The sequence below is a fragment of the Hyperolius riggenbachi genome, chromosome 5, assembly GCF_040937935.1.
Source record: "Hyperolius riggenbachi isolate aHypRig1 chromosome 5, aHypRig1.pri, whole genome shotgun sequence".
NCBI lineage: Eukaryota > Metazoa > Chordata > Amphibia > Anura > Hyperoliidae > Hyperolius > Hyperolius riggenbachi.
Window position 1 is genome coordinate 34753590 of NC_090650.1, and position 14908 is coordinate 34768497.

The following is a 14908-nucleotide window of genomic DNA, read 5'->3' on the forward strand; positions in this document are numbered from 1 at the left end:
CCCTGCTCCGCCACTCCCCTGCCCTCTTTGCTGAGCCACAGCCTTTTTATCTGACACTGTCATAGCCGGTGCAGATCCCTGCTCCGCCACTCCCCTGCCCTCTTTGCTGAGCCACAGCCCTTTTATCTGACACTGTCATAGCCGGTGCAGATCCCTGCTCCGCCACTCCCCTGCCCTCTTTGCTGAGCCTCAGCCCTTTTATCTGACACTGTCATAGCCTGTGCAGAACCTTTCTCCGCTATTGCCCAAGCCCTCTTTGCTAATCCATAGCCCTTTTATCTGACACTGTCATAGCCAGTGCAGATCCCTGCTCCGCCACTGCCCTGCCCTCTTTACTGATCACAGCCCTTTTACCCGACATTGTCATAGCCGGTGCAGCACCCTGCTCCGCCACTGGCAAGATAAAGGTGAAAGCGTGGGAATTGTCATCCCCACCTCCTGTCAGCTATAAGAACGGTTCACAAATGATCCAGAATGATCCCTTGTGTCTGTCATACACCAGCTAATCTTCTTTGGCCTTTTCATTGCACATAATCGCTTGACTTTTCCCACTCTCTGGATAGTCTCGTTATAGTTCGCAGTGTGAACGGAGCGCGTCTGCTTTAAGATTATCACAGTGTAACAGGATTTGCGCACATAATTCTCAGCCCTGCAGCAAATCACATAAGCCAGGCGATCACAAGTCACCTGGAAGCCGGTAGCATAGACCAGGCTGGGTCCGATCACCGCAGTCCGGGACGGGTCTCGCCCAATGCCATGTTCTGTTACAAGGTAGAGTATGTTTTATTGCTTCTGTCACTGGCTCGTTGTGTAATTCCTGACTCTGGTTCAGTCTGCACCTTCCAGAGGCTTTGTTTGGCTTTTAAAGGTGAACTCCAACTAAGTTGTTGTGAGCTTGCTAGTAGGGTTTCTCTCCGCTTCCAAGGAAAGAATGCAGCCCTAGCCAATAGGGATGGTCGGAATGCCAATTTCCGATTCCGCTGTAAATCCGCATTCCGCCATTGCCAAATACCGATTCTGCTTTCCGCTACCAATTTCCGCATTCCAATGCGGAATTTCCGCCGGAAATCGCGGAAATTCCGCCCGACTTTAACATCGATTTTCTCAAAAACTATAAGGTCTTTTTGAAAACTTTTTTTTGCATCTTGTTCGGGAGATTCTGTTTAACCCCCTTGGCGGTATGAAAAATACCGCCAGGGGGCAGCGCAGCAGTTTTTATTTATTTATTTATTTTTTTAAATCATGTAGCGAGCCGAGGGCTCGCTACATGATAGCCGCTGCTCAGCGGAATCCCCCCAGCCCCGCCGATCGCCTCCGGCGATAGGCGATCAGGAAATCCCGTTCAAAGAACGGGATTTCCTGGAGGGCTTCCGACGTCGCCATGGCGACGGGGCGGAATGACGTCAGCGACGTCGGGACGTCATTGGGAGACCCGATCCACCCCTTGGCGCTGCCTGGCACTGATTGGCCAGGCAGCGCAGGGGTCTGGGGGGGGGGGCCACGCGCCGCACCGGATAGCGGCGATCGGGCGCGCGGCGGCGGTGATCGGGGTGCTGGCGCAGCTAGCAAAGTGCTAGCTGCGTCCAGCAAAAAAAAAATTATGTGAATCGGCCCAGCAGGGCCTGAGCGGCACCCTCCGGCGGCTTACCCCGTGTCACACACGGGGTTACCGCTAAGGAGGTTAATAAACCTTGAAAATTTGGTGTTTCTAGGACTTACAGGGGCTTTGCTATTAACCGCTAAAGTCGGCGGATTTTTACTGTAATGTAAATGCAGAAAATAGGCAGATGCAGATTTTCTGCATTTTACATTAGAGTAAAAATTCGCCGACTTTAGCGGTTAATAGCAAAGCCCCCGTAAGTCCTAGAAACACCAAATCAGGGTTTATTAAACAGAATCTCCTGAACAAGATGCAAAAAAAAGTTTTCAAAAAGACCTTATAGTTTTTGAGAAATTCGATGTTAAAGTCGGACGCAATTTCCGCGATTTCCGGCGGAAATCCGCCTAACGCACTTGCATTACCGATTTCCGCATTCCGATGCGGAAATGCAATTTCCGATCAGAATTTCGGAAATTGCATTTCCGCGGAATCCGAATGAGCATCCCTACTAGCCAATAGTAAACAAGACGACGGTGCGACCCCGCATTTGAATGATCCTTCAAGTGAACCAGAGATGAAAATAAGCTGAGAACAATTGGATCTGTCCTTCTACTCCTAAAATGACTCTTTTAGATGTCTCAAGGTTTTATTTTATGTATAAACCTTTACAAAGCAGAATTAATGTTTCATAGTTTTTGCTCAATTGCAGTTTCTCAAGAGTCCCAGAGTGAAAATTACATGAATTATTGACCCTATTTATCTTTTCCCCTCACAGTCAGAAGCCCAGGTATCTGCTTAGGAAAGGGTTTTATAGCTGTAATTTGTTATCAGTGAGCCGACTGAGGCTCCCTGCACACTACAAATCCAATTTGCGATTCCGATTCCGCTTTTCAAAATCCGATTTTCCCTGAATGCTATAAATAGAAAAAATGCTGCATGCAGTAACGAATAAAAATTGGAATTGCATGTAAAAAAACGATTAAAAATCGGAATCAGATTCGCATGCAGGGAGCCTCAGTCCTGACTGGAAAAACACTGTCAGATCCATAGCTAATTATAAACTCTTTCAGGCAGGGAACAAAGAAAAGGAGCACAGCACAAGTGTCTGTATACTTGCCACTGTATATACACATGTCTATCTCACCATGTCACATGTCATCTCTGGTACACTTTAATGTGTCCATTAAAGTGGACCTGACCTCTTGCACAGGGAAGAAGGAAAACATAGAGAAATGCACCCTGTATGTATTTAGAGAGTTTAGCCTGTCTAATTCCCCCTCATCTGTGTCTAATCAAGTGTAATTTGATCTCTCCTCTGTGTCAGCTGATTACCACGGCAGAGCAGCTAATTTGTAAACACAGGATGTTAACCCTATGTCTGCTTCCATGAAAGCAGGAAGTAGACACGCTGCAGATTTATTGCAGGATTTGTATCAGCTGTAACAAAGAAATGTTTTTTCTTTAGAGGTTATTATGATGTCGCTTATCTTTTACAGCAGAGATGAAGTTCCGAGTTCACCTCCGCTTTAACAGTACAGTTTCTTAAACGGAGGGGAAAATGATAAGCAATCTGATCAGATCAAAAGAATTGTTCCGAAATTCGGATTGACGAAACGATCGATTCATTGAACGATCATTTATCCTTAATCGGCCACACTACTCTAGCATGATCTGATCGATCATGAGATTGTACTGTTAATGGGCACCTTAAAAAGATACCCAAGGTGACATGACATGAACTCTACATGTGTAGGTACTGTGCTTATCCTACAAATAACCAGGCTGTGTTCCCTTTTTTATTTTTCTGCCTGAGCTAAAGTGAACCAGAGACGAAGCACCCTCATGTATTTTACCATATAGATCAGTGGGAACATTAGAGAAAACTCCTACCCTGCTCTCTGTTTCATTCTTCACTGCACAGCTTGTTTCTAATCAGCCCTGATAAAATCCCAGACTGAGCATTCAGTCTGGCTTTGTTCAGGAATCATTATAGCTGAGTCATTATAGCAGAGCCAGAAGGGGGCAGGCTTGGGCTTGAAAAAACATCAGAGAAGACATACTCAGCTATAATGATTCCTGAGCAAAGCCAGACTGAATGCTCAGTCAGGGATTTTATCAGAGCTGATAAGAAGCAGGCTGAGCAGTGAAGAATGAAAGAGAGAGCAGGGTTGGTGTTTTCTCTAATGTTCCCACTGATATATATGGTAAAATACAGGAGGGTGCTTCGTCTCTGGTTCACTTTAACGGGACCCTGAGCAGAGGTAAAAAGGAAATCTGGACTTTAAGGCTTCCTCCGGCCCCCCGTAGCCACCGAGGTCCCTCAGCGTCCTCTGGGTCCCCTCCGTGGTCCCACTAGCGGCTCTGTAAACCTGGTGACTTAGGCGGAACAATTGTTTATCTCAACAGTTTATTTTCATCTCCGTTCCTTTGACGTAGACCAGGTGTGTCATTGGGAAATTGGCTTGGCTCTCTCGTAGTAATCTTGGGAAAGGGGCAGAAGTGTTATGGGAAATCTCAACAATAAAAACTAATTTGAAACTTTGATCTGGCTAAACAACCGCAGAACACAGAGCAGTGGCTTTCTTCTCCAACTATATGTGGATTAAAGACTTTTCATTGGGTGCTATGCAAGAGTTCAGGTCCTCTTTAAGTGAATAGAGATGTAGCTCGTCTGAGGCTGGCCATGGATTCTGATGATAGTTTCTCCAGCTGTTGCTTCCTCAGGCCACTAGAAGGCACTCTCTAGTGATAAGAAGGTAGTTTTATGCTTAGGTAATAGAGTAGCATATATACATGCAAAGCATGGCAGGTATTATAGTATGGTTTATCAGGATGCAGGATAGGGAGGAAGGTATCTCATTCACTTCCATGCACTTTTGTTTTTCAAACCGCTACAGTATAAAGAGCGGTAATAAGATCTGGTGTTTGCTTTGTTTTCTGCAACCCGCTCCACTTTCCTGTTTGAGATTTTTTTTATTATCCTTTTTATTACTGATAGTCATTTTTATAGCGCTGACTCATGTTTTGCAGTGCCTTGTAGATTGCGCTGATCAGGTCATTGTCCCTATATAAGGTTGGAGATGATTATTTCTCCTACCATGGCCTAGGGCCAGTAACAGGAAATCTGTTACTATCCCAGTTTGTTTTTGGGATGTGGGCGGAGACTGGAGTGCCTGGAAAGATATTCATGCAAACACAGTTAACCCTCTGGGCGATACAATTAGATCGCCCAGGAGGGGGCGCAGCACTTTTTTTTAAAATTTTTTTATTTTTTTAAATCATGTAGCAATCCCAGGGCTCGCTACATGATAGCCACATCGCAGCGGCATCCCCCCGCCTTCGGCGATCAGAGTATGCAGGAAATCCCGTTGAGAACGGGATTTCCTGCTGGGCTTCCCCGGTCGCCATGGCGACCGGGCGGGATGACGTCACCGACGTCATGGACATCGTGACGTCAGAGGGAGTCCCGATCCACCCCTCAGCGCTGCCTGGCACTGATTGGCCGGGCTGCGCGGCGGCGAGCGGCGGCGATCGGAAGTTACACGCAGCTAGCAAAGTGCTAGCTGCGTGTAACAAAAAAAAATTATGCAAATCTGTGAACTCCTCCTGCGCGACTTACCCCGAGCTCAGCTCAGGATTATCGCCCAGGAGGTTAAAGAAGAACTATAGTGAAAATAACCTAATGAATAAAACTGTTTTTTTTTTTTTTACAATACACATTACAGGATTATTTAGTCAGTGTTTGGCCATTGTAAAATCTTTCCTCTCCCTGATTTACATCCTGAAATGTATCACTGGTGGTGACATCTTTAGTTCTGCCAGATGATCTGTACGGAATGTTTGTTACTGAGAGTTCTATGCACAGTGGGAGATATTGCTTGATTGGCAGTTGGTAAAAGCTGTTCTTTCCCACAATGCAACAAAGTTCACAGACAGGAAACTGTCGGAACCTTGGTGCTGACATCACACTGTGGGAGGGGTTTCACCACAATATCAGCCATACAGATTCCCCTGATGGTCTGTTTGAGAAAAGGTAAATATTTCTCATGGGAAAGGAGGTATCCGCTACTGATTGGGATGAAGTTCAATCCTTGGTCACAGTTCCTCTTTAAAGTCTGTATGGGTGGCGTTCTGTGTGACATTTTAGCCTGAAAGCGGTGAAATGCAGACATGCTAACCACTTAGCCACTGTGCTGCCCCTTTGTTGCGGCTGCCCAGAGATCTCTCATATTATACTGTACTGTGGCAGGAGATAAGGCAGCCATTGGCTGGGCTCACTGTAGACCGCATTGGCAAGGGGTAAAGGGAGAGCAGATCCCATGTACATTTAAAGGAAACTTTCTGCGCAGCCGCACTGATTTACATACAGGGCGTGGCCATGAGCCTTGGGGGTCCCGGCGCTTGTATGGCTTGCGGCGGAACGGGACATAGGAAACCTCTGGAGGATCCTCTCGACCGAGGTATCCAAATGTCTCTCTCTTTTTATCCTACAAGTTTTCTTAAGGAATGTTATATGCATACAGAGGCTGGATCTGCCTATACAGCTCAGCCTCTGTTGCTATCCCAAACCCCACTAAGGTCCCCCTGCACTCTGCAATCCCTCATAAATCACAGCCATGCTGTGAGGCTGTGTTTACATCTGTAGTGTCAGTCTCAGCTGCTCCGCCACCTCCTGCATAGCTCCAGTCCCTGCCCCCGTCCCTTCCCTCCAATCAGCAGGGAGGGAAGGGATGCAGGCGGGGACTGGAGTTCTGCAGGAGGCGGGGAGAGCAGCAGACTGACACTATAGAGATAAACACAGCCAGCTCTGACAAGCTGTTTGTCAGCAGCGTGGCTGTGATTTATGAGGGATTGCAGAGTGCAGGGGGACCTTAGTGGGGTTTGGGATAGCAACAGAGGCTGGGCTGTATAGGCAGATCCAGCCTCTGTATGCAGATAATATTCTTCAAACCCACCTCGGGTTCTCTTTAAATCTGATCTGCTGTGTCAAGTAATCCATGTTTTTGGTGTCAGCAGATTGCATTAGCGTTTTCACCGAATAGCAAGGGTGACCTGATGTTATTTCCTGCAGTGCAGTACTGGGGGGGGGGGGGGCTCTGGACTTTTTCCTTTCCTTGTGACAATATGGGGGTGCGTATGCTTTGCCCGGGCCGTAGCGTGAACAGAGCACAAACGCACAAACTGTATTTGTCATGTTCATTTTTCCATTGAGGGCTCTTTCACACCAAGACATTGCGTTAGATGCGACGTTAAGGTCGCATAACGTGCCCCTAAGGCAACACTTGTTAGCTTTGAAGTTGGACGTTATATAGAGCCGCGTTATGCTTCTCTCCATGTGTCCGTGATGCGTACTTTTTGACACATACTATCGGACGAAAACGGCACATATGTCAAATTTAAAAACAACGAACAGTACTTAGAATGTGCAAACATCCGAACGCAGCCACATACGAGTATAACGCACAGCATGCTGCACTTTCATTTACCGTGCAGCGTTATACTCCAACGCAACATGGGCACTGTGAAAAGCCCATTGATTTTTCATTGCTGTGAGTTGGGCTGCGTTACAGGCTGCTCTAACGTGCGCCTGTAACGTCCCACTGTGAAAGCAGCCTGAAGGTACTGGTGAGAACGGATGTAGTCTGTTTCCATAGACTATCATTGAGACTATTCACAACAGCTTAATTGAATTTATGGGGGGAAAAGGGTGCAATGACTGAAAAATTGCCGCTGGCTATTTGCATTTGAATCGTGCACGCAATGCAAGCAAAACAATGTGATTGACTGATTTACATTGGGTGCGTTGGCTTGCATTTCCCAATCAGGAAAAAGGCATGCAAACTTGGCCAAGCCTGAACCCTGCGTTAAGTCAGCCACACACCATACAATAAAATGATCTAATTTTATAGCGAGTCGATCAGTTGTACAGAAAAATGGAAAGCTTTTCTGTATGTTCATTTGAGGAATCTGATTGAATTTCCCCTTTTTTATTCAATAAAAGATGATCAGGAGCATTGGATTTTTCTGATAAATTTTTATGAAAATTGTAGGATAGATTGACAATTACTTACTGTACAAACCCCAGAAAATTTTTTTTCTGAGTTTTCAATCCATTGTTTTCATAATTGGGTAAAAATAGACATTGGTGTATGGTACATTGGTCAGATTTGTGAAATCGGCTAGAAAAATTGATTGCAATGCTTGAATTGAAAAGATATTTAAAGGGACACTTAAGTCAAACAAAAAAATGAGTTTTACTCACCTAGGGCTTCCAATAGCCCCCTGCAGCTGTCCGGTGCCCTCGCCATCTCCCTCCGATCCTCCTGGCCCCACCAGCAGCCATTCCTGTTTCGGTGACCGGAGCTGACAGGCTGGGGACGCGAGTGATTCTTCGCGTTCCCAGACACAATAGCACCCTCTATGCTGCTATATGGTATATGATATATGCTATAGCAGCATAGATGGCGCTATTGTGGCCAGGAACGCGAAGAATCACTCGTGTCCCCAGCCTGTCAGCTCCTGTCACCGAAACAGGAAGTTGCTGCCGGCGGGGCCAGGAGGATCGGAGGGAGATGGCGAGGGCAACGGACAGCTGCAGGGGGCTATTGGAAGCTCCAGGTGAGTAAAACTCATTTTTTTTGTTTTGACTTAAGTGTCCCTTTAAGTGTGTGATGTTTGGCCACCTATAGACTTTTTTTTTAACACATCAGAAAGGCTGGGAGCACACGTTGCAGAATTGCATGCGTCTTTTGAGTGCATGCTTAAAAAAACAAAGCATGCAATTCTGCATTGTGCTCCTGGCCAAAGTGTAAAAGGTAACCCATAGCAACTCATTGGATGACACTTTTCAGCGATATGCAGCGCTCATTGCAGTGGAGACTGATAAGCTGCACTGCCCATTGCTGCTTACGTATTTAAATATTCCACTTTCACCCCTGCCTTGTAGACCCTCAGATATCGGGCGTTAACGTTTCCCGCTGATGGCGGGCCGTGCTCCCCGCTCACCTTTATAAGTGTGCTTGCATCAAATGAGATCTTGGCACAGGACAAAGAGCTTCTGCCAAGCTCTAAATTTGATTTGGAGGATTAGCGCGCAGCTTTGCGGGAGAAATGTCGTCCCAGGCATTTGCCTAAATTGATTGTGTCGTTAAAGTCTCAGGAAGCTGTAATCTGCAGAAAGTGTGCTGCGAGCACCTGGATTGTTTGTTTGTTGTGTGAGAAGAAAAAAGGTACAATATTAAAGTGGTCTGAAACTCTGACACAACATTCAATAAAAATGTGTTTTTCTCCTTTTGTCCACGGTTCCTGTGATTGTAACAACCTCAGGTTCATTTAAAAGACAAAAGGAGACCAGGAGCCCAATGGTGCAGAATCATGTAAGATTCAGGAAAGCAAATTGCTAAGGATGTATATACTCACAAAGGTGGGTTGCAAATCCTTGCAACCACCGGCAGAACAGGCAGGAAATTAACCACTCCCGCTCAGTTTTCCAGGTCTGTGACAGCAACTGGGTGGTCGCCCTCCGGAAGTTCTTTAGGACAACTAAAAAACTATCAACTCTAAAAGAGGTATAATAAGACACTTCAGACAGGGGTGGAGGCGCCCAATGCATAAAAGATAGGCTAATAAGCTGTTAACCTTATAAACAGAGAGGGAATCTTGCCTCTCTTGAAGAATTTGGACCAGTTTTTTGAAAAAAGGTCTTTTATTCGAGCACATAAAATTGACAACGAGTTTCGCTGGTGCATGCCCACTTCCTCAGTGCTGTGAAAAAAACAGGTGCCTTAACTGCTATGGCTGTGTAGCAAGCATGAGCGCCTCTCCTAATTATCATATTTGCTTTTGTGCACAAGTAATATTGTCTGTCTACAAATTTCCAAAGTGTAGTTTATCTTGCCCTGAAAGCCATTGCATGTTATTCCAGCTGCTTTTTACTATACATTCAAATCTTCTTCTAGTGAGCTGTGAGCTGAAGCAGAGAGAGCTTCTCAGAGAGTGTTTTGAGTTGTTTACAGACAAATGTAACAACATTGAAATGTAAACAAAGATACTGTTATCCCCAGTCTGGATGCGGATTTGAAGCTGAATAGCCTCTCCATAGCAGGACAAAGTGCTGTGTTTAACTGTTTCAATGATGATCTGCTACACCTCTTTCTCTGGTATAGTAGCTTTAACCTCCTGGGGGATACAATTATATCGCCCAGGAGGTGGTGCAGCACTATTTTTTAATTTTTTTTATTTTTTAAATCCTGTAGCGAGCCCAGGGCTCGCTACATGATAGCCGCTGTGCAGCGGCATCCCCCCACCCCCTCCGATCGCCTCCGGCAATCAAAGCAAACAGAATATCCCGTTCAGAACGGGATTTCCTGTTTGGCTTCCCCCGTCGCCATGGCGACGATCGGGATGACGTCATCGACGTCGTGACGTCAGAGGGAGTCCCGATCCACCCCTCAGCGCTGCCTGGCACTAATTGGCCAGGCTGCGCACGGGGTCTTGGGGGGGGGGGGAGCGGCGCGGCATGGCGGGTAGCGGCGAATCAGCACGGAGCGGCGGCGATCGGTCTATACACGCAGCTAGCAAAGTGCTAGCTGCGTGCAACAACAAAAAAAATTATGCAAATCGGCCCACCAGGGCCTGAGAAATCCTCTGTGGCGGCTTACCCCGAGCTCAGCTCGGGATTATCCCCCAGAGGGTTAAAGAGGAGCTGTCAACCATACTATCTCAGAAAAAAAACAACCACATATATAAGTAGATAAATACTTGCTTTACTTACAGTGACTTGCAAAAGTATTCGGCCCCCTTTAAGTTTTCCACATTTTGTCACATTACTGCCACAAACCTGAATCAATTTTATTGGAATTCCACGTGAAAGACCAACACAAAGTGGTGTACACATGAGGAGTGGAACAAAAATCATACATGATTCCAAACATTTTTTACAAATCAATAACTGCAAAGTGGAGTGTGCATAATTATTCAGCCCCCTTTGGGCTGAAGGCAGTCAGTTTTTTGTGTGTTTTGTGTTCTTAAAATTTGTTGTAATCAATAATGCAATATCATTATTTATAAAGTAGCATCATATCTATAGCATCGTAATATATTTTCTTTATGTTTTATTTTTAGCCACTTTTTAAAGCGGACCTGAACTCAGAACTTCCTCTCTGCTCTGAAAGATAAGCAGCAGCATAATAACCTTTACAGGAAAACATTTCTTTGTTAAAGCTGATACATATCCTTCCAGTATCTTAAAGTGGACCTGAACTCTTGCACAGGACAGAAGGAAAACAGAGAGAAATGCACTCTGTATGTATTTAGAGAGTTTAGCTTGTCTAATTCCCCCTCATCCGTCACTAATCACAAGTGTAATTGTATCTCTCAGGTGTGCCAGCTCAGGAATCTCCTCTGCCAGGACAGAACAGCTAATTTAATACGTGGTTTCCCCCTCTGGCAGCAGGCCAAGCAGGAAGTGACGCTCACTTCCTGTTGCTGAATTGATGACGTGCGTGGAAGCGTATTCCTAAAATACTTTTTTGCGCATGCGGCACACGTAAATCTTGTGGCAGCCATTTTAAAAAACACGCATCACCATAGACTTACATGACTTCTGTTCCACCGCACGTTGACGCAGGTCATCGCAGAGGTCACATGGTAACGGAGGTATGCGCTTGTGTGTGGGATGGGGCGAAAACGTCACTTCCGTCGCATCGCGCCGCACCGCGTTGATATCAAAGGCCCCATAGACTTTCATTGGCACAGCAGTGGCCTGCGGTGAAACTAGGCCACCGCAACCCGCCAGTGTGAAAGGGCCCTAAAGGTTATTATGCTGTTGCTTATCTTTTAGAGCAGAGAGGAAGTTCTGCGTTCAGGCCCACTTTAATGAAATCTACACGATATAAAGGCTGTTTGACCCGGGCCAAGAAGGAAAAGCTGACTTGTTTTTTCTCTTTTCCACTTGTAGCTTGCCCAGTTCCGACAACGCAAGGGGCAGACTGACAGCCAGGCCTCCACCAAAAAGACCAAGAAGAAGAAGACCTCCTCTGGCTCCAAACATCGGGAGCAGCCCGAAGAAGCTCCAGAAGCCGGCTTATCCCAGAGCGATGAGGCCCCCTCACAGACGTCCCCTAGTGCGGCCAGCACCACTGCCGAGTTTGCCATCATGAGAACTCTGCCACATGGGGAGATTCTGAAGCATGACAAGACCTACACCATTGAGGTAAAGACTCCGCCCTGTGCCAGTAATTACACCAATAAAATGTCACCAGGCCCTCAAGTGTTGACTGCATCTTATTGATAGAACTACTTGCTCCATTTATGAAAATCTCCTACTGTAGCCTACACTGCTATTGGCTCTCAGACTTTTTGGTACCCCCAACATACCAGTGAGCAAAGAAAGAGTTTAGTGTGGAGAGAGGCTAGAAACGGATACGTTTTTATTATTTTATATTACTTATTGGATATATTTTTTTCCCTGACTTCCTGTCTCAGGAACTCCATAAAGCTTTATGGCTTTGAATTGGGATGAAACTCCACGTTAACTAAAAAAAAAATGAATGAAAATCATCCAATGAGAAATTGGTTATTTAACCTACCTATCCTGTTGTTTTTATTTTACTGTCAGACATAGGAGAAATGTGATATGAAAAAAGGAATATTTCTGCTGGTTTCCAATTTTACTTTGTGAAAAGTGACATCACTTTTGCCTTTTTTTTTTTTTTTTTTTTTTTTTACCCAGCTCAGTGTTAATTTTCTCTCCCTACTGCCACAGCTTGCTGTCCATCCACCAGCAAACATCACCTAGGCAACAGGCTTACATCACTGTATAAACTCTTCAAAGGGAGGGGGGATTCAGTTACCTTCTGGTCATAGTGTCCTTATCTTATGCAAAATCGAAACTTTCTGATAATTGCATGCTCAGATAAGCCTGATACTGTAGCTAAGAGAAAAAGATATGCCTTAAGGTAGCCATACACTGGTCGATTTGCCATCAGATTCGACCAACAGATAGATCCCTCTCTGATCAGAGAGGGATCGTATGGCCACCTTTAAGGCCCATACACACGTCGGATTTTTGCGAACAACGGGTCGTTTGAACGTCCCGTCGTTTAGTCGTCTGCACGCCAAATCGGGCGTGTGTACAGACTGTCGTTCGGGTGATATTGCTCAAGACCAGTCTTATCACCCGAACGACAGTCTGTACACACGCTCGATTTGGCGTGCGGACGACTGACGTTTGAAAAATCCGATGTGTGTGTATGGGTCTTTACTGCAAACAGATTGTGAATCGATTTCAGCCTGAAACCAATCACAATCTGTGGAGCTGCCGCTGGTCCCCGCTGTCTTCTTCTCCGCTCCGGGCTCCAGACCGTTCCGGCAGCTACTGAACTTCCTGTCCAGGGGAAGTTTAAACAGTAGAGGGCGCTCTACTGTTTAAACTTCCTGCCCGGGACAGGAAGTTCTATGTAGCTGCAGCCGGTCCGGAACCCAGCGCGGAAAGAAGACAGAGGGGACTCGCGCCGGCCGGAACAGGTAATGTATACCCGCTGTATTGCGTCGTTCGTCGGGCATTCGAACGCCGCTATCGACGCACTCCCGACCCGCTGGCGATCGAGAAAAATCTTCCGCACGGACAGATCGACGGGATCAATTTCGGACGGAAACCGATCGTTCTGTCAGCGCTGTGCGCGGCGATTTCACAGCCGATTCGATCACTGTGATCGAATCGGCCGTATATCAGCGGGAAAATCGTTAGGTGTATGGGCCCTTTTATACTGTAGCTAGGAAAAAAAAACTTCCCACAATCCCGCTGGCACTTCACAGTTCCTGCAGTTAGGCAAAGGCACCCAAACAAGCTAAAAAAAAAAAAAAAATGGGGGACATAAAGGGACCTATTTTGAAAAAAAGTGTTTTACATAATTTGGGGGCACTAGCTATTTTTGGACACTTTTTTTGGATCTTACAACCCTTTTTAATTTAAAAACTGGAAGCCTGGAGACAAAACCTGAGGGACAACAATAGAAAATCATCAAGGATTCGAACTCCTCCCCACTTTACAATCACATATTGCTTTTTGCTGTTTGTCACTTTTTGACAGATTACTCAGTTTCCTGTCGGGACAGGAGGTGTCGGGAAGCTGCACTGAGACACAGGACAGTAATAAATATCCAGAAAGCACTAACCTCCTACCACAGTATGCAAAACTAACACAAATTGAGGTGGCATTCAGGGCCCGTTTCCACTATAGCGTTGCCGAATCGCCGGCAAATCACCGCAGGCGAAATCGCATGCGGGTGCGATTCCGCATGCATTTTTTGCCGCGATTTCGCATGCGAATTCGCATAGGTTAGGGTAATGCGATTTTAACCATGTCACTGCCTGTGTGAATTAACATGGGTACCTATGCGAAATCGCATGCGAATTCGCGGCAAAAAACGCATGGGGAAAACGCATGCGATTTCCCTATTAAATATGTTGCGTGCGATTCGCTTGCATTCCACACGCAAGCGAATTCTGAGGGCTCTGCCGTGCAGAAAAATCCTGCACAGAAAAACGCACAGCAAAACTGACACGTGGAAACAGTCCCATTCACTTGTATTGGCTGTGCGAATCTGCATGCGGGCAACACATGCGGATTCGCGATAGTGGAAACGGGCCCTCACAGTGGGACGATATTGTCCTGCGTTATAAAGTAATTGACGCACAGTAATGCTAAGCCTATGCAACATTTACAGTGCCACATTAACATTGCATTATTGTAACTCACTGCTTGCATTACCTCTAAACGCAGACGTTAACAGATACAGAGAGGCATACTTTTCAATGCCTGTATGCTCCACTGTATCTACTGTATGCCACGCAGGGCTGGATTTACCATAACACAAAAATCAAAATGTCAGCCCATTAGAATATTGTGAAAATGTTCAATATTCTAGGCTCAAGGCTTCAGACTCTAATCCTATTCTATATATTAGTTTCACTTTTCCAGTAGAATTATTGAACTGCAGTAAATGGACTTTTGCTTGATATTCACATTTTTCGAGTTTCACCTGTGTAGGAGGTGGCAAAAAGGGTAAAATTTCTAAAATCACTTTAAGGCCTGGTGCACACCAGAGGAGTTTTTCTGAGCGTTTTGAGTTTTTAAATCTGCTGCTAATGTTATCCTATGTGTCTGTGCACACTGGAGCGATGAGGTTTTGTAAAAAAAAACCCATAGCATTACATTGGGAAGAGCTTTTAGAGGTTTCAAAACTTCTTCCCAATGTAATGCTATGGGGTTTTTTACAAAACCTCATTGCTCCAGTGTGCACAGAC

At 45.7% G+C, this 14908-nt stretch overlaps 1 protein-coding gene across 11 annotated transcripts in view; it reads left to right on the top strand.

Annotated features, from left to right (window-relative positions):
- The window catches only part of AKAP9 (A-kinase anchoring protein 9), a 411545-nt gene that overhangs the window by 59803 nt on the left and 336834 nt on the right, over positions 1-14908 (top strand). For all 11 annotated transcript variants that reach the window (XM_068235446.1, XM_068235447.1, XM_068235448.1 and 8 more), the window contains one exon: positions 11559-11813. In XM_068235446.1, the coding sequence (XP_068091547.1) occupies positions 11559-11813 (255 nt within the window). The remainder of the gene's footprint in view (positions 1-11558; positions 11814-14908) is intronic.